This window comes from Anser cygnoides, chromosome 4 (assembly GCF_040182565.1).
Source record: "Anser cygnoides isolate HZ-2024a breed goose chromosome 4, Taihu_goose_T2T_genome, whole genome shotgun sequence".
Lineage (NCBI taxonomy): Eukaryota > Metazoa > Chordata > Aves > Anseriformes > Anatidae > Anser > Anser cygnoides.
Window position 1 is genome coordinate 46,767,622 of NC_089876.1, and position 20,733 is coordinate 46,788,354.

Here is a 20,733-nt window from a genome sequence, read left to right on the forward strand (position 1 = left end):
ATAAAAATTCCAAATGAAAATCTAATGAATAGCTTCTTTACACAGACCAAACATAGATAAGAAAATCCACCTTGTTTCGGTGCACCTTTTTGTGAACACAACTTCCTTCCTCAAAGCCAGAGCAGCCAATGGGCAGGACCACCAACAGACTAGTGAAGGGAACATTGTAACTCTGACGTTGACTGTAGGAGTGCTTCCCATTCTGCACAATGAATCTTCACTTTACTCTCAGGACACCAGCAAGATATTCTAGGGTTTCAGCTGCAATACTTGTTGATATAATATTAGACAAGCAGCAGAGTTTCTGCCCCTGGGAATGTTGGACTCATTACTGGATACCCTGAAACACCATCACCATCTCTCAGCCACATTTCTAAACTGGCTCACTTTTTTCAGCTGTCAGCTCCTGGAATATCCTTCAGGCTGGAAAACAGCTGAGGGTTATTTCAAGTAACCCTGAAAGATCAGGAGACTTGGATGGAAGAATCTCTGGAAAGGTAAAGGCTAGCAAAGAAACTCTTGTCTGCTAGAAAAGTCATGGTGATAGAACAGAAAGAAAGATGGGAGCTCCCTGGTAGTCTGTAAGGAGCTAAGCAAATTTAGGACATAGAAGAGGAAACAGTAAAGTTCTTACTATGGAAGAGTGATGATCTCAGTCTCAACAAAGATACAAAAACCTGAGATAAATGAGATTTGTTTTAAATGACTCTATCATTCAATTCTGGGAAGCACTTGGTCAAGTTTTATCAGCATATTTACTAATATTTTCATCTTTATATATTGAAATTTTGTCATCTATTTTACAATGCATTTGCATACCAAGAAAATTCCCTTCTTACCAGAAACTTCAGACACTTAAGCTCTTCTGATTTCCAGTCTTGGAGTTACATAAAAACATGTATAGACAGCCTGGACGTTCATAGACTAATGACAAAAATGAGAACAGATTCTACAGAAAGGACAACTTTAAGTTGCTCATTTCATGAAAAGTACTCTTAACAAAGAAAGAACACATAGGAAGGAGAGGTGGTGTTTTTAACACCTCCATTGCACTACCATGATCTAAAAGACTGGTGTTGATGTTTAGAAGTGCATTATTTCAAGGATAAATACATTATAACACCCAGGAGCAGGTAATAGTCACTGTGTTGGTAGGGACTGAGAACAGGGAATAGAAGTTAATGAAGTTCATCCACTCTTCTAAGGTAGTATGACGAGAAGTAAAAACAATACCTGCTCGTAATTGCAAGGGATATCTTCTCTTCAACATACCTTACTGATATATAAAGAACATGAGAGATTTATTTATTCACACCACTTCAAATCTTGATATATGCACAGATGGTCTAACTTCTCTGCCTTTTCTGTTTATAAACCAAAATTAAAGGAAATAAAGGAAGAAAAAAAAGCTCCGACAACTAGAAAGCAGGTGCTACTTTCAGTGATTTCTAAGTGTAAAAACTGAAGTGGAAGTTTAATGCTTCCTTTCTAATCATAGCTTAACAAAAATGCTAATGAGGAACTTCTAAAGCACTGGAGCTCAAATTCTTAAACATTCAGCTCTGCCCTCTTTTTGATAGTGGTTTTTTTTGGTTTTGTTTTTCTCCAGTTTATTGTTGTTGTTTTTTTTTTTTTTTCCTTTTTGTTTTGCACTGGTTCCTAACAGACAAAGGATGACAAAAGACCTCTTGTACTAAGACCATGTAGCCCTCTTACAAGGTAAATGCTACTACACACATGTCACTCCTTGACCCAATTGCACTCTTCTTGGGTGTTTTAACTTTTAACAGCTTACATTTCTACAGCAGCTCCTACCTGATAAAAGGTTACTCTGTTTATTTGGAACCTGCTCCTGTTCCCCCACATCCCATTAATCTTCCAGTCACAGCCTCTTATAGAGCAGTCCTTCACACCCCTCTTAAAATTGTAATTAAGTACACTATGACTGGCGGTCTCTGTAGAAAGTTCAGTTGCCACTAGAGAGCAGCAAGGGACTGGTTATCTACAAGTTCAAAAGACTCCAGATAAGGAAAAAAAAAAAGTTTTTTTTTTTTTTAAATTACAAGGAAAGATCTCCTTTGTGGAGATTAATTATGTTGGGTTCCGTACATTAGTTTGTAAACATATTCTTCTAACTGAAAAAAGCTTTTATTTATGATCACGTATTAGCAGAATGTCTTTTCCTAATTGCTTTATCTTCATTCTTCTCTGCATTTTTCATCACTTCTACTGCATTTCACACATACACAGAGGAAAAGAAAACCCGGGGGGTTAGGAGGAGAGAGAAGGGATCTCAGGGAATAGTGAGAGAAAGTCTTAGTAGCAATGCCACCAGGATATCTTTGGCTCTATACCTACACAATTTAGTAAAACTTGAGTCTGAAATACTGCTTTTAAGAGCTGTCTTCTGATCTCTCTTCCTAAGTTTTGAGGATAAAACATAAGGCTAAACTTCAGCAGCTATGTACTCAAGGACTGAAAGATCAACACAAAGACCTTGTGGCTCTCTGATAAACTTCCACTCTCAGATACTGTCAGTGTGATTTGTAAAGTTGTAAAGGATTAGAGATGGAAGGCATTAGGGATAAGATAACTATCAGAAAACTACAGACAAGAGGACCTTGCCACAAAATAGAACAAATCAGTTCTTTGCAATCAAGTTCTCGCATGCCTTTTTTATTGCCTCAATTACTACCAAAACACTACAGCTTAAATGACCACGGATTTTGATAGAAGCTGTAAAAACTATGTTTACAACCTGACTAAGCTTTTGAAGCAAAATTTAATACACTAATGTGGTTCCTCTGACAAGTGCAGGCCCTGCTCCCAGGAAGCTTGGGAGCAGCATTAAAATATCCTCAGCTGATGTCTGCACATAAGTCAATTTGACCGAAGGCACATCTCAGCAGTATGGGTTAGCTGACTGAATAAGTTTGCTTCTGCTGCAAGGGTCTCCTCCAGCTCTTCTCTGCCAGCATTTAGATCTCTCCCTGCCACTATTTCCCCCCTGATATGCATTAGATCCATAAAATTTGAGGAGCATCAAGCTTAGTGCAAAGGAGGGCACCAGACAAGGTAGCTGGGAGACAGGGGGAGAGGAACGTGACTGCCAGCCACTACTGCCTCCCACCACTGCTGGCCATCTGTTGTGTTCAACTGCACTGCGGGATTCCTTTGACAGCTAATACAGCAAGCTAACAGCAACTCAATTTGGAAATAGTAAGTCCCAATTAAAATGGTTTCCTGGTAAAGATTTTTCAGACAATTTGGGAGAAGAACTTACATTTCCCGGGTTTAGCTGGAATTCGGATAACAGTGGGTTTCCGTGCTAAAGCTGGTTGAGCTGCCTGTTCCTTTGCTGGTTCACTTTTGGAGAAGAACTGGAATGGATCTAGAAGGAAAAAAAAGCCCAATATATTTAATATGTGTTTGCTGAACACAAATCTTACCAGTTATTGCATTCCTCTTTACGCACGTTAATATTTCACACCCAAGAAAGTCATAAAAAAATATATAAATCTGTTTCCAGGGACAAACATTGGGCTGATGCAAATAGAGTAGTCAGCTCTTTGTAAATAACATATCTTTTAGGTACATCCACTATCATAGTCGAGTTAACACAAACATGTTACAGATGCCTTCTGGAATTATATAAGCCACTGAAGAGCAACCGCATTGCTTGATAATAGGGACCCAAAATCAGGATGGCTTTGGGGAAATGTATTTTCATCACAGTTGCTTTAATGTGCTGTGAACACATTCGCCACTAAGTTTTAATCAGTAAAATCTTGCCAAAGCTAAATGGTTAGCTCTACAGAAGTTTTATCTTTATGCCTACAGAAAGAAACAAACAAAAAAGCAGAAAGCACTTAAACATTACTGATTACAGTATGTCTTTGCTGTAGAATAACTAATTCCCTTGGAGATTCTGCGTCATTTTGCTGATTATAACCCTGAAGTCATGGTGAAGACTGGTTCAGACCAAGGACTCAGAGTCGTCCCTGAGCTGTGTCTGTCCCTGCCTATATCACTCATTCCTCTACAAGCCTGTCCAGTCATTCCATCAGTAAGACAGGAGCAATGTTTTCTATGATTAATAAACTTAAGCACTGGTCTCGTATTAATAGGCATGGGAACATATGTGCATGTAGAAGGCAGCTGTAAAAATACTCGTACATAAATAAAATCCAAATCAAAGGGTTCTTTCTCACGTACACCATGTCAAAGAGCAATACTTCATTTCTACCTGTTCTATGTTGTTAACAGATGCTACCTTTTTCTCTGACATTAGTAAAAACTGCAGTAAAATGGCAATGCTTAACTGCATCATAAATGTGTAAGGTAGAAACTGGAGAAGCATTCTGGCCAATAAATTCTCCATGACATGCATTCATAGCCCCAACAACTGAGTTTGATCTCCTCTGGTGGCCTTTTTAGATGTGTAGCTCAATGAGATGTTATTTATGGAGTGTCAGAGTCTCAGAGAGGAAGCATGCTGGGCATCTCTTTAAATTCTTCGGGGCTTCTCTAAAAAAACTTATCTCTTCCCAAAACTACCACCACACTTTCTGACAAAGTTGAAAATACTGTATTTGATAAAACTCTATCTTCATGTTCAACACTTAGAAACAAGCAAACAGAAGTTATGTAGTGCGAAGTCATGATTTCCTATAGATAATTTGGAACAATGCAACCCAATGCGGTTTATCAATGCACTTGCAATCTGTGTCTGGGAATGTAAAATAGACTTAAAATATCCAGAAGTACAGTATTTACTTATGAACTTCATTACAAAGCTTTTAGCACTTCAATTTAAAAAGCCTTGGCATTTTTCGAGAGGGAAAGACCAACTACATTAAGCTCTTTTTTATTATTTTTACACTAAAAATAGGCCCCAAACAGCTTCAGACAGGCTCTAGCACCAGCAAGGACAGCATGCTGCATGGCCCAGGCGTGCTCCAATGCTCGTCTCCTGCTAGCCCCTGGCCCAAGGCTCTTTGTAGGTGTATCTGTCAGACAGAGGTGCAGGGCTTGTGTCACAGTCTGTCCCAAAGCCATGACATCTACCTCCTTACAGCCTCCCCAGATCTGCTGGGGTACCTTCATGTCGCATCGCAACTGCGAATCAAAGCGCACCGATTCTTTCCCCCAGACCGCTTGTAAACAGCTTTGGGCATAGACATCAGGTACATTTTAGAAGGTAAGCGTAAACCTGCCAGCTTGGTTAAGCTACTGGTAGCACTAGGCAGTAAAAGGTTTAGGTCTCCTCAGTGAAAGCTGCACCAGAGCAAGAGATGTGCTAGAGAACTGGAAAACACAGACCACACCAGGGGTGTGAGCAGTCTGGCAGTACAGTAGTTGCAAGAAACATAAAAACCCCACTCTCAGAGCAAGCCTGCAGTTAGCATTTTCCTTCCTTTCTTTACACCTACATCTGCTAGCTACACTGCCAGAATTTGAATTGCATTCAAAAAGATTTACCTAGTCTTAACTCTTATGATGGTGTTCAGAATGATTTCAGTGCTGCTGAAAAAAGAAAACCCAAGGCAGGGTTTCCTCCGCTCTCAGTCAATTACCTGGTGACCGTACCCCAGGTACACCCATAGGGGCAGCAGGGCTGCGGGCCCTTGGGGAAGCTCGAGGCCAAGGGTACCCATGGGAAGGTGAGCAAGGCTGGTAGCGGGCTCCTGGACGCAGCAGGGCCATAGGAAACCTCTCAGGCTAACCTTCTGCAGAGGTGAAGGAAGCTCTGCAAGAATGGTGAGGAAATAATTGTCCAAAGCCTCCATCTCATAAAAATATAGACAGAGTAAGACCAAATGTGGATACCCTAAACACCCCAAATAATCACACACCCATATTCTTACAAATCTGGAGATTCAAAAGTGCACAAAAGTATCGTTTGTTAGCTGCTAATCATTTCTGTGCATTGAGCTGGTTTTCCTGACCATTCAACAGTTGGCTGAAGTCTCCAAATCACTAGATTTGAGCAAAGTTATTTTTAAGTCTTGGTTTCCGTCATTCTCAACCCGAGGCCGAGAAAACCGTTCTACAAACCTTAGTTTTCCACTCATTATCTTATGTTCAATTATACTGTTGTCACCTCATAATTAGTTTAAAACTCATTACCTTGTTTGTGTCATTCCATTCCCCAGTGCTGGGTTTGCAGCAGAAATTGGCTGAGTAAACGGCTGCGCTGCTTTGTGCAATGGGACTGACAGCATATCAAATTTTTATGTTGTTTAACAACAATTGGGCATCGTTTGAGCATAATTCATGGAAGTGTGAAAACAGAATTGTTAACATACTCATTTAAAGCTTCTCAGCTCAAGGAAATTAATCTGCGAGGCATTTTTCATAACACATATCAACAGACTTCAATCGATCTTTTTTATTAAACTTTTACAATGATGCTTAAAGCCTGGGTTTTCCTGAGTTTCACTTTTCTGGAGCTTCTGTTTCAAAGGTTTATTTGATAACATATAATACTGTGCTGCTTTGTTGGTAAGGCAAATGAAAGTTGTGTATCCAAATACACCATATACCATCTCTTTCTTTTACCAGTTTAGGAGAGAGTCTTTTTGCCCACTTCCATTTATCATCCTTTTTTAAAATCAGAAATCAGCAGGTTACAGAACAAACATTAGCTTTTGTCCCTGTGAACAGGAAAATGGATAGTTTTCTGAAGCATGTATTGGTGGTCTTTAAGTAGAAGGTAGTGAGATGGAACAGATACCTCAGCAGCAATAAGGGGGCTCTCCAGACAAATCAGATGTGGTACGCTGAAAGCACAGAATAATATAATCTACTGCGAAGAAGTTCGGTCCTGCAAGAATTACTCTCAGCACACAAAAACAGCATAGTGTAAAATGTGTTGATGCTGACATTACAACACTTGTCACTACAGAAGTATGCAACTGTGTCTACTTTCAATGTTTAATTAAAAAAAAAAAAAGGAAATCAGCAGCTATTACAGGCAAAGCTCACACATTCTCTTCACACAGAACATAATTATCATTGGGGTCACCAGGGGCTCCCAGGAAAAGAGGACAGGCCAACCCCCCATCAACAACTGCTTTATTAAAACCTAGCCTAGCAAAACCACTCTTGGCTTTGTGGAAGCAGATTTAGCTCACACTTGGGGAAGATTTTCAATAACAGACCCCTCTTAGTAATATACCTGGAGATCCACTGGAGGTCTGACAGATAGCATCCCAAACAGAAATGGGGTCCATGCTTAAGAAACACTGGGAAATACCAAAAGTCCGACCCTTCAGAAGTTCTAAATTTCAACCTCTCTGCAAACATAAACAGCCAGATCAGACCATGTATTCTACTGAATTCCAGCACCAGTTATTTTCCCAACCTCAGTTTTTCCCAGTTCTTTTCATCAGGGAAATTAACAGTTCACTGTTCTTCGAAATGGTACTTCTGACCCAGAAAGATTTACATAGTCTGTGCTGCCTTTCTCAAAATATGCGATCTTCAACTCCCTCTGCATAGAAAATTGCCATGGTCTGATCACATCCATGTCTTTCAGCAAACTGGGAAATTAAAAAAGAATAATAATAAAAAAAGAGACAATGGGATGTAGGTTCTTCATGATGTCAACTGTGCCTAACACAAATATAAGCTCAGGTGAAACTCAGGCTCTTTGGCATTCTCCTAGGAGAGGAGACCAGGTCACTTAAATAGAAGGAACGCAGCATTCAGGAGTAGACCTAATATTGCTTCAGAAATCATTTCAAAATTAAAAATGGAGCAGAGACAAGCAAATCTGCTTTTATAATGTTCTAGGATTTCTTTCTCCCCAGTCTACACAGTCACTTTTCAAGACTAGCTCAGTTACTTCGGTAGCTACTATGAACAGACTGCGTAGTCCTGCTTCATCCACAGATTTACATTGCATCAATCCCAGGAGATTTGATATACCTGATAGGCACAATTAGTCAAGCAGGTATTTGAGCAGGCTACTAAAAACCTCTTACACATAACAACCTTTACATCTAAGTAGTTTTTCTAATGTTGTTGCCAAAGCATTAGCTTTATTTCTGCATCTAGTTATGCTGTACCAAAAGCACAAACCACCAGAGCAAGCACACAGTGATTGCAGAAGTTTCTTCGTGAGGATTATCTCCCCTCCCAGAAAAGGAAAGATGGTCCAGATGCCCAAACAGAAATTTCACTAGTAAAATCAAAAAATGTGTTGTGCAAAGACTTACAGATAGTAAGAATTTATCTGGCAAAATTTATTGCTACTCAGAGCAGAGGAAATACAGTGTACCACTTGCATAGGCATTAGGCACTGCTCTCTACTCACTGATGACATCTAATGAAAGGCAAGGCAACTCAAAGCCAGCAATCATTACTTTGGAGGAATGAATCTGATCTGAAGAATGAATGATGTTTACAGGACATACTTGGGTTGTGCAGAAGGAGCCATCAGCACAACAAAATGCATGAAGTCACGGAATTATGCAGAGTTTGATGTTGTCCAAAAGGTATCATTAAAATTTGATAAAAGATGCAATAGAAGACCCAGTGTTAAGTACTTGTTAAAAACACAAGATGTCCTTAACTGAGCAATGGAATACCTCATCCATGGTGTTAGAAAGCTGAAAAACAAAATGAAATCCACTACTAGAAGCACAAAGTTTCTTGGGCTATTGTAAGACTTAACGGCAATACCAGCATTTATAGGGTGTAAAACTACAGCACTATATAGTGCACAGAGACAGATTAAACAGACCTTTTCCAGGCTTTGGCTATCATCAGCTTTTTGGCATTTCTCTCTAAAACTGAGTGAATGCCCACACTTACTACCTGTGTGCTTCAAAAAAGCACAACAGTTTAGTGTGGACAAGGTAGCAGTGAACTACTAGAGGTGACAGTAATTGCACTGCCTTTGGCATAAAAGGAGCACTAACACCAGCACAAGTTACAACATAAGAGTTTGGGGACTACTGAATCTATTTCGGTAGGGTAAGAACAGGGTAGCTGAAGTTGCAAGAGCCTTCAGGAGGTCTCTAATCCAACCTCCTGCCCAGAAGAGGTCAGCTATGAGGTCACGTTGCTAGAAATTGGCTGCACAACCTGGTCTAACTTCAAAAATCTGATGCTGGAGGGCATTTGGTCGTACAGTGGGCGACAAAACTAAAACCCAAGATTACCCCAGAGATTAAGAAACACAGCCTCACCCATTCTTGCCTAACAATGGTAATGCTCGTTCATTGATAAGAGAGTCAAGTGCCTCGAAACAGGCAAGCTGGAAATCTCCACAGCAGAGGATCCATAGTGGAAGAAAGCAGGGCATACAAAATCTTTTTAATGAAGATTTGAAGGACAAAGGAATTTGTAATGTTGTTTAAAATACCTGTGTAGCCTCTCAGAATAATCTTGCATGCTTCCAGTGAAGGAAAAAAATACTGTTTTGTTTATAAATGCTTCTTTTAAGTAAGCATTTTGTTGGTTTTTGTTTGACAGTCTTCCTGATCAAAAGATATCTGCATTTTAAGTGTTATTACAAAATAAATAGATTTAATCATTAGAGAAGAAGGTTATCATTAAGAACATTATTACTTGCAAGTTACCACTTAACATGTATCGACATGGAGCTCAAAAGCAAATTTGTTTGAATTTTAAAACCCAAAGGGCTCATCACCTATTATGAGGCTATGATTTAAAACTTATACTGGTTTCCTGAAATTGGCTATAAGGCCTTCTCCTGCGGTAAGACTGGAGGCACCTACAAGCTCCTTGGGGGTCCAGCTTAAGTTCACTAAGCAAAAATCTGCAGGGCCTGAAGAGTCAATGGATGCTTGTTACCACTTGTGCTGGAGATTGTCAACGCCACAGCAAAACCAAGAGGGCACAGCACAGGCCTCCAGCTACTCCAGCCCCCAGGAGAACGCCTTCAGGTAAATCTCGTTTTGTCAGTGGCTCAAGCCAAACAGAAGATTAAAATGGATGAGGCAGCTCACTCTGTTCTGAGGATGACACCTCTGGCAGCAAGTCAAAAAGGAGACAGGTAACTTAAAATAGCCACAAGAGTCATCAGGAGTAACACAGCAGAATACTGAGGAAAATTGCATTATTTTGAAGATAGGTCTGGAGTAATCTACCAGTTATAAACGTTTTAGGATGTTTTTTTTTTCCCTCTTCCTTCCTGAGGAAGCAATTAAAAACAAGCAGCTGGGCAATATCCCCACAGAAGACAAAGTTGGAGTTACTCAAGCAGCAGTTTTTCTGAATTGGGCCACAATATCACACAGATGCCACCATTCATGCCACAAGAAGGAACAACATATATAAATAGACAGTAATCACTGGTTTGGTCATTTTTCTGCCCATACAGGCAGAATTGAACTTTTATACTGTGAGGAAGTAAGTAACTAAATAGAAGAATTAAGAAATGCAACCATTGCATTACTGTTAGAATTGAAATACATTAATATGAGGAAAATAAAACAGAAAATTGCCTCCTGGTAAGGATAGACACTCTCTATGAATTACTTTTCAAAACATTTGGTTTAAATTAAGTTCTGGTATATCGGGAATAGAGTGATCAGTGAACTATATGATGTCTTGGAGAAAGAAGGCAAGGGGAAAAAAAGACTCTCCACGTGTAAGAAAGAATTAAAATATTGTTGCAAGATCACCTCCAGGTTTTAATTTAAATATGAGCTTCAAATGCACATATTTTACATGTTACCTTATTTTCCATCTCAGGACTTTAACAAGCAGGCACAGTACATGCTTTAACACAGCCACTGATGGGAGTTACAGGTGAAATCATGGATCCACTGAAGCCACGGAACTTCTACCCAGCTTGGCTCGCACTAGGATTTCATTTCTTAGCCTTTTTAAATATGGACTACCAAGAAAAGATTCCTCCTGACACATTAGTGAAACTTGTAACCTTATGGAACCGCACAATCCCAGTTACCAGCTATAATTGAAGTGTAAAAATACTCTTTATGATTCAAAATATCACAACTGTCATCAAAGCATTAACATGTCAAGATTTATGGTTCCAAGTAGACGCCTTCAAATTCTAAGGGACTGACTTGAGCAGGAGTAATTTCATTAGGATACAAACGCCTCTGAACATTATCTCTAGCCTTTGAGTGCAAAATTATGCGGGCACTTAAAACTGGCATCAATTCTGGCTGTTGATGAAAGGAGCTGTTCCACAGATTTGTCATTCTTGACTTTTCCTTCCTGGCACTTCCCTTGGGCCAGCAGCGGAGACATGAGCTGGATGCAAGGTTCTACCACAGTTTACCTCTGAACCTCCTAGTTGTCAAGCCTCCAGTGCTCCGACAGACTTCAACTGGCACAGTGGGTGCTGAAAGCTTTGAAAGTGATCTTGGTGCCCCATGTCTCAATACATGACAGAAGAACAATTTGTTTTGCTTGTGTTTCACCTTTTCATGCAGATGCTCCCCTCAACTTCTGCACCCTTCCCACCATCAACTGAATGCTTCACCTTCTTCCTTGCGCATAAAGTGTTAGCGGAAGCAGTGATCAATCTGTCCAAATCTATTTACATTAGCCTAAGTCCCAGATGCATTTGTGCTGTCTCAGAAAAAAAAAAATAAGTTCTATGAACATTCTAATCTGTGATGCAAAACTGCTCTTTGACAAAAATCTGTTGGTGCTTAGTTTCAAACACCGCTGCATAAAAGCCTTCCTCCTTTTCTAGGGTTGCCATAACAACAAGGAGAGTGCTGTCATTTTGCTAAGTAATGACAATGACAAATATGTAAGAAATACAAAGGTTTGGGGAATTGGGAGCAGGATTACAGCTTCTCTTCCTGCCTTTACAAAACATTTTACTGTGGATTCATCTTGCAAATCCTAAGCTGTTCCTATGGGAACATGAGAAATAGCTAGTGTTAGTGCTCTGCGTTGCCTCATTTTTCAGAAAGCCAGTGTTGTTCTTGGGGATGCTTTGTCAAGACTTAGCATGGCATTAGTAATCAAGGGTATAGCATATGATCTTCGCTCGTAAATGCCTGCAAAAATCTGGAAGGATTCCTAATTTTACAGTGCAATAAAGTGCTAAGGCTGTCAGACCTTGTTTTCTTTTCTACATACAAAGGTGTTACAGCAAACATACCATTTTATTAAATGAATAAAATCATAGACTCAAGAAATGAGTAACCTTTCTGGAATCCTAGGTGTTATTCTTGATTAAATTAAGAAGGAAATACTTTCAATTCTTATGGTTAACAGAAGTATTATTCAGATGATAGTTTCAACATGAAAGCTGATCTTTTCAGACGATTTTCTTTGGGATGACTGAACTTCTGATTTAACAGAATTATTGTTATTTTATTTTTCAGGGTGGGGGAAAGGCAGACTTTTAGGGCACACAGCCAAAACATCACTTTCCTTTTTATTCACTTTCAAAATGTAAGAATTCTCTTCTCTCGCCTTCTAGTTGGAAGTTACATTTTCCCTTTGTTTATTGTATCTAATCATCAAAAGGCTGAAACTACAAGTTTTCCCTCAAATGCACAGAAACCAACAATCATCCCTCCTGCTTCTAACTTTCTTCTAAAACCATCACATGCACAGTGGCTGTTGTACAACTGCAGTCTCCAGACCTGATGATCTTAACTCTGTTCCCAGCTAGGTACTGTCAGTCACACACTTCAAAACTCCTCTCCACTCACCTGGTACTCTTCCTTCCTTCTAGGTTTGCTACAGTCTCTGCAGTGTTCCTGGAACCCATCAGTCCAAGAAAAAAGAGGATGTGGATCCCTGTAGAGCTAATCACCTCTCCTGCAGGACCTTCTGTTGCCTTATTTCACTGCTTTCATAAGCTGCTCTGAGGTTTGTATGTCTGTACATGTTGACCTGAACAGTTTACAGCTGTAAGGGACTTCCTACATCTGCCTTGGGCTTTTTATGCCAACGTAAAATGGAAGTGATAACAAGTCGGAACTTCAGCTAACAATATAATCCACTACCTGTAAAGAAATCACACTTGCTAACAACCATTAATATTGATTTACTCTGACAACTACACACTATTTGTGTGTCTCTTTGCAGAGTGCTGAGATGTTTAATGATAAATGAGCTAAAAAAAGGGGGGAGGGTTTAAAAATCATAGTTTTTTAAACATGCATTTTGTATGACATGCCATCTGTTTTAAAGCAGAGCTCTCCCTGGATTGTAAAGGGGCTGGTGGGCTATATGTGATATACTTGAATACTTAGAGGGAAAAACCCATTGCTGTTAAATTTAGTGGCAGCTGAACACCCACTTGTGTCTTAAACTACTTAAATCATAGTTCTATAAAATGGCCTTAACCGGCCTCTTGCTTGATGGAATCAAACTAAGTTTATGAGAGAGATGTAGTTGTAGTAATTAATCCACCCATATGAAATAACTATTTTCATTTTTCAGAAAAATTTTAAGTTGCATAACAAGCATATACTTGCGTGACAAGACAATAGACAAATAAAGGAGAGAGAAAATAAGTAGCCACTGGTGATACAGAGTATTCCAGTGTGTTTGATCACCATTCTCCCTAAATAATAAACATTGCTGCTTCTCTAGATGACCTAATAGAACAATACCTCCTTCCACTACAGAGCTTCAGGCACTCAAATAAATTAGGCAGATTAGATGGCAAGAGATAAGATGTCCCAAGTTTCTGAGAGAGAATTGTGATACATTCTGGAGGGAACATCTGGTGTGTAACATCAAGTCTTTTATCATTATTTTAGTAATTGTGTAATAAATCCAGCAGGCAACCTCTGAGATTTATAGAGCCTGAAAACCTTCCAAGTCCCAAAACTCAAGTAATTTCATAGTGTTCTTGACATAACGGAAAACAAAGAATTTCATGCACACACAAACCCTATCAAGACAGGCAGAATAGGTAGACACGATTCACACAGGATCATACACCTGCAAACAGTAACCACAGGGACAGTTTAAAAAATTTTCTTCTCACCTGCTGCTGCTTCACAACTGATGCTATCTTTAATGACACAAGGTGGACTCAGGGGCAAAACATCATCATCAAAACTGATCAGATCTCCTTCAACATCTAGTTTACTTTGCAAAGTGGGTGCTGAGGAGTTGGCTGCAGGTGACAATTCCCCCAGAGACTTGGAAACTTTTTCTTGGGCAGATACAGGAGCCCGTGGGGGAGCAGCAATTGGTTTTAGAGTGGCCAAAGAAAAGGCAGGATTTTCTGCACAAGGTGACTTTTTAGGAACGAGAGGCCTTGGAGCAGGAACAGGAAATTTCTTTTGTCCATCGCTGTTCTCTGCAACCGATCCACTCTTTGTATCAAGAAAATCACTACTACTACTTTTTACAAGGCCAGGTTTTGGTTTCTTTGGCAGTTCAGGTTTGGTTGCAACACTGTTCCCAACTGCTTCAGGATGAAGCTGCAATTCCTTGGAAGAAGGTGTTGATTTGCTTTCTGTCCATGCATCCCAATCTCCTGAAACTCTGCTTAGCCCTGGCTTTGGAGCAACTACTGGCTTCTTTGCAGGTATAGGTCTTGGGGCAAATGAACGAGGCGCAATTTCTGGTTTCTTTGCTAATCCTGAGGTATCATTAGTTCCTTGGGTTTCAAAAACTTTGATCCTTGAAACAATACTATTTTGGCTCTTCTCTGTACTCATGCTGTCCACTGCCAAATGATTGTCTAGTAAGCTATCATCTAACACAGACGACTGCTCGACAGAAGGTTGCTGCCTCTCTGTGTTAGACTGGTTCACTTCTTCCCCATTGTCTCTTATCTGACTTTCAGTATTTTTGACAACAGGTCTGAGATTGCTTCTTGATCTTGGCTTTGGCACAGGACATATCACAGCATTGGGATTTTCTTGGCGCTTCTGACCTTCAGAAACTTCAAAACCTATTAAGGAAGTCTCATTTTCTGAAGACCTATTCAGGAGAGATGCAGAAGGCCTAGGAGGTTTCAGAGGACTTTGCCCTACAAAAACCAAAAAAAAGGTTTCAGTTATCTATTCCAGAACACTTGATTTATATTAGTTTTTATCACCATTAGGGTGTGAAACAATGATTTTTGTTCAGAACTTAGTGCTGCTTGTGAAACTGGAATTCTCTTTCGAAAAAAAAACAAATGAAAAAAATGTATGAACTCCAGGAAGAAGCTGAAAGTTGCTAAAATGTACGGCATCTGCAGGCTGTGAGTTCAAAACCTCTTAGCTTGCAGCAGGAAGGGTATGCAAGCAACATCTTGACCAAGGAATATCACAGTGTTTTCCTCAGCTGAGCATTGCACATTCAGCCAGTTACTTTTCAGTCTGAATGTGTAACTGCTGTTACTCCAATTGGACATCTGAGCTCTACTAGCCCCAAAGCAGTTGCCCTTATGGCTGCATTGAGGAAAACATTAAAGATTTTTATTGTAAAGTCATAAAGACACATGACAGTACTCATCTTCCTTGCAGAAGAAGTTTTAACTGTAGTCTAAACATGAATGCAATGGTACTTCAGAAGAGAGGAGTTTTGCAGGAATTTGCAGCATCAATCACTCCCAGAACAGTAACTGTTATTCACGTTAATTGCTGCACAGATCAATAACGAAGAACACCTTCAAGAAACAGACTACAGTTTTTATGAATGAGAAATCCAAAAATCTCACCTGGATAGCTTGCAGATTCCCAGTGTGCAGGCACACTGTTTTTTACATTACTTGCTGGCAAACGGCTGATTAGTTCCTCTGGAAAGTCAGTTTGTGTTGCAGAAGTAGTGGTATGTCTAGAAGCAGCAGCATTATTGTTATTTGTTGTATTGACTTGCACTTGATTAATTTCTTTTATCACCTGCTCATAAGACGGTGGAAGCTACAAGACAGAGAGAGAAATAGTAATGTATGTCCAGATGTGATCCTTAAAAAACAAAAAGCATATAAATTTAAATATAATATATATAAATAGGAATTTAAAAACACTAAATTAATGTATGCAGAAGAAAAGAGCACTGTCTTTGATTATTCTATGTCATGAAAGCCTAAGCAAGCAAAAACTCCTAGTGGTAATACTGTTTCTCTCTCCTTACTGTGCATTTACCTTTATAATTCAAACACACCTCATGTAAATCCATGCTCACCTCAGCTGGAATAAGCTCATTTGTCCTCCACTGAGCATGAGATGAAGAAGAAGGGAATCCTAATCCCTGAGGAGCGACAGGGCTTGCACCTGGAAACCAGGAGGATGGCCGGAGGGGTTCAGCAGCAACTATTGTAATTTCAGGACGCCTAGAGATGAAGGCAAAGGGGAATAATTATCTAAAATGTTTTAGAATAGTTTTTTTAAATGTAAAATACCAAGGTTTTCTCAGCATGGAAAATCAAAACAGCTCAAGTCTTTTTGATTTAACCAAAGATATCTTTCCATGATTTCAAAGCAACTTACCTGACCTTTCTAACAAGCACTTAGGCTTCCATTCAAAGCACCTAATTAAATGCCTAAGCCAAAAAGTAGGTTTATTGGCTTCAGTGAAATAATTTACGTGCTTAAAGTACTTAAATACAAGTGTAACTCAATTAGATGGAAGTAGTCTTAGTCTTCACGGGATAATGAGAACTAATCATGCATGTGCCTTTAGCCTGCTGCAATGTGAAAACAGTGGGATAGTTAAAACTGCTTCTGGCTGGCTACCTGAAAAGATTGTCTGCCCCAAAGACTTCTGGAGAACCCTCCCACTGTGCTACAGGAAGGCCAGAGCCCACCTCACAAGGCTTTTGGGACAGGGCCTATTTGCTTATAGCATCTAGCATGACAGGGATTTCCGTGGGTTTTTAGGACCTCTAGGTACTGCCGCTGTTTTATTACCGTAACAACTGCTTTAGAGGATAAGCTGCAGCGAGAGCCTCTGTTTCCCAGCTACAGCCCCCAAACCACTGCTGATTAATCTAGAATCCTGCATAAGATGCATTTTGAGAAGTGAGTTCTGTGAGTAGGTGAAGCATCTGCTACAGAAGCCTTGGTCTGCTATCAGAAAAACTGCAGAAACACAGCTTCTAAAATGATTGTAAAAAAATTTAAACAGGGGGGATGCAGTTCCTTCACACCTGAAATAACATCAGACTCAGTTCACCAACTATTCAGGTTGGTGACCTCCTTTCTCAAATCTTTTGAGAAACCGGAATGAGGCCTGAAAGTGTGCTTATTTTCATTGTGAAGTGATCCTGTAAATAGACGTCAGGAACATGAAACAGTTCTACACAGGTTTGTTGTTTGGTTGCATTCCTTTTCTGAGGACACAAACAGCACTCGACCAGAAAACGCAAACTCTTAGTCCACCCTGTGCTTAAGCATCACAGTATTTTTATTTTATTCCAAGTATATTTTATTTTTAAACACAGAAAGGATGAGAAGCAAAAACATAAAGCATAAATAAAGAAGAGGAGAAAGATGTAGAAAGTAGTAAGACACAATCTAACAAGTTTTAGAGTAACATCTAACTGCAATACAAATAACTGCATCTTACCTTCTATCCCTCTGCTGTTCACTATGGCTAGAAGTCCGAGAAGCTATTTAAACAAAAGAAACAGAAGTTTTGAAGAAGTTAAAATATACCACCACAGCGATAAGATGAGGATAACAGCATAGCCCATACCAAGCCACCACAAATTAAACAGAGAGCACACAGCATCTGCTCATAAATTCCAGAATTTGACTGGCCGAGGTTTTGAAAAAGATTATTTGTATTAAATACAAGGGGAAGGTTTTAAAAGGTTTAGGGTATAGTTTCATCATCAGTTTAAGTCTTTCTGTGTTCTAGCTACTACCAAAAGACATGGTCCTTCTTCTTTACCACATGTTCCTGCCTTCTGCATTGCCAACCTATAGCTGAAACTTGTTTTACTTTAGCTTAAACAATCCATGAATAAAACACAGAACTGTTAAGCATATCTGGCTTTGTTTTTGATGGCTCACTTCTGAGATGTGTTCTTTTATCTCTTTTTAATTTTTTTTTGTTAGTTTTAAAGAAGGAAAGAGTACTAAGGCACAAAATCTAAGAAGATATTTCACCTTCCTTTATGTAAAAAGAAAAAATTAATGTTTCCTAAAGTTTAATCACTTGTGCACTAAAAGTTAGCAACATTTTAAAAAAAAAAAGTGTTTTAAGTTAGATAAAGTAAGTGAATCCTGACCCCTCGATTTTTCTATTTTTGCCATATTTGTATTCAAATGATTTTTTTCAATGGCCACATTATGTTTTCATTTTTATGTCTTCAAAGGGCAAAGAAAGTTATCTCAAGGACAAATTTTGGCATAGCAAGGACAGTTTAAGAAGCAGTAGAGACTTATTGTGCAGAAGCTGACGATTGTGCTGTTCCTGTGCCAAAGACTCAGAGCTGGAATCTGAAATCAGCAAAGCGCACTTGATTTAAGAATCACAGGGTGGTGTGTCAGACATACCTCTTCCACGGGGCATTTTTGATGTGCACTATTCATGAGTGCTAGAGGAAAAAAAGAAGGGGTTACAGAAGAGGAAGAGGGGGGTGAAGGAGAACAAACCAAGGCTCCAGAGTGCCAGAAACCATGATCAAATGGGTTAGTCACACAAGGACAGCACACGTGCCAAAGATTTAAAAGGACAACTGTAACGTCTATTCACAATATAGTGTCTTAAAAAACTAAAATAAAGCAGATTTTATTTCTAGTTCCACGCTGATTTTAACAATGGGCGTTCAGAAGTTTCCCCTGCCATAAATTAACCGTGAAGAATATAACTGAATATGGAAAAGTCCACTGTATTGCTCAACAAAGTGCCACTGTAGGAACATGGGGAGGGGAAGTCAAATCTCTTTGAATGCTTTATTTAGCTTAAATTCATAGTTTATTTGGGACTGTGCCTTTTCCTCTCCAAAAATACTGGGTGACATTGAGGAGCTGATCCAGACAGCAAGAAGCTGGGATCCCACAATTCACAGCCGCACCTAACAAAGAGGTACGGTCAGGCATGCTGACCTAGGTAAGAGGCATACCTCAAAGTTTCAGCCATAATTGCTCATCTCCTAAACCATTTCTGTAAAAAACAAGTCCCCTACATAACTAACACCTCACCTTCACTTTCCTGTTCACAGACCTTAACACAGTGTTCATCCTGCCCCCACATTAAAGGGAAAACTAATAAACAAACAAAAACAACCCCAAACAACCAAACCAACCTATTCCACGTTTAGTTTTACAAAGAGGATGGAAGAAAGTGTTCATTTGGTAAACGTATTTAATATAACTGTTCGGGGTACATCCAAATGGTAAGGGCATTAGAAATTAAAGCTAATTAGTGAGGGATGTAAAACTAAACTGATAAACCTGTCAGTTTCTTCCGATCTTTCTTCATTTCTAGATAAAGACTACATACTATTTTCTCCCATGAGACTCTACACATAATTCTATTTATTACAGTTATTAGAACAAATAATAAAAAAAAATCTTTAAGACCTTTTTATTTTCTAAAGAGAAGCTAAACAAACCACAGTGAGACACACAAATCTACATAATCCATCAAATCCAGACATTTTTTGTACAAAAATTTCAACTAAACAAGTAAACTCACTTCAAAGCAACACATTAACATTATTTATATAAAAATAACTTTTGTAGCAGATACAAACATATCCTTTCAAAAAGGAGTAACACCTACACCATTACTTATGTTTTCAAAATGTGCCCATTCTGCTGTTTGAAACAAAAACTCCTGAACACTCATGGAATCATCTGCACAAGCATTTAATAAAAACATTTATTTTTTAGGGACCTCAACTAAGTTCTTCCCTCCTTCCATCAATCGCTCCCCTCTTTTTGCTTTCCTATTTTTGTTAGGACCACACTTCTATAGCAGTTTACTTTGGAAGCTCTAAAATCCACAGGAGGAACAGGGGTGAAACCTACTGCATCTTCTGCTCAAGTATTCCTTGGAGTACCAAGGCAGTAGTAGTCTTTGGATACTGTAAGTCTGTTCTTCGTTCCCTTCGGGGACTGCCTTGAGAAAGTGTGCTATTAATTTTTCCTTCAGATTTCAAATTATGACAGCTTAAAGATTTAAAAAAAAACATTTCTTCCATTAGGGGAGTCAATATAAACGTATTTCAGTGCAGATTTGCATACTGACAAATAGAACCCCCCACTTCCACACTACAAAATGCTGTGGGTGAGAAGTGTTAATATTTTCAGGAGCATAGATTTAGTGGTTTTTAAGTAAAAGGTAAGCAAAGTGGTTAAAGAAGGGGTGGGACAGGAAAACCCAGCACATAAAATCCACACATTTTCTTCTTATAACTTTATTGGTCTCAAGGGAAAGAAAGAATGTCAAATCGACCCATAATATTGTCACTAGAGATATTTATTTCCATTAGTGTCAATGAGGCATCCAAATGTTTTTCCACAGAAAAACAAACAAACAGTTTTTAACCTATTATAGCAGATTTCAAATGAGTAAAGGATAATGGTAATACTGTAAGCAGGGAACAGATGAGTGACTTAGATTCATTCTTTGTACACAAGTAAGTGGATAAAGCTGGTTAAATATTTTTGGCTGTGCAGGGTACTGCCTGTGCTGTATGCTTATGTTTGAGAATGTTTTTCCTCTACAGTCCCTTCTCTGGGTTGTATTTTTCAAGTGAACTTGGCATTTCATTTCTGTTTGAAACACACAGATTATGGGGCTGGAAGCACTTTAAGCTCTGAGATCAAGATGCCTGTATAAGTACACTTTCTAACA

General features: G+C 39.1%; 1 protein-coding gene across 6 annotated transcripts in view; it reads right to left on the minus strand.

Moving 5' to 3' along the window:
* The window catches only part of SH3D19 (SH3 domain containing 19), an 80,403-nt gene that overhangs the window by 16,925 nt on the left and 42,745 nt on the right, over window positions 1-20,733 (minus strand). For 4 of the 6 annotated variants that reach the window (XM_066996730.1, XM_048071713.2, XM_066996731.1 and 1 more), the window contains 5 exons: window positions 17,491-17,533; window positions 16,108-16,255; window positions 15,641-15,842; window positions 13,970-14,965; window positions 3,284-3,391 (listed from right to left, as the gene is read on the minus strand). In XM_066996730.1, the coding sequence (XP_066852831.1) occupies window positions 3,284-3,391; window positions 13,970-14,965; window positions 15,641-15,842; window positions 16,108-16,255; window positions 17,491-17,533 (1,497 nt within the window). Of the gene's footprint in view, window positions 1-3,283; window positions 3,392-13,969; window positions 14,966-15,640; window positions 15,843-16,107; window positions 16,256-17,490; window positions 17,534-18,425; window positions 18,467-20,733 lie in introns of all 6 variants that reach the window. The other 2 variants (XM_048071718.2, XM_048071717.2) reach the window with 1 other exon arrangement.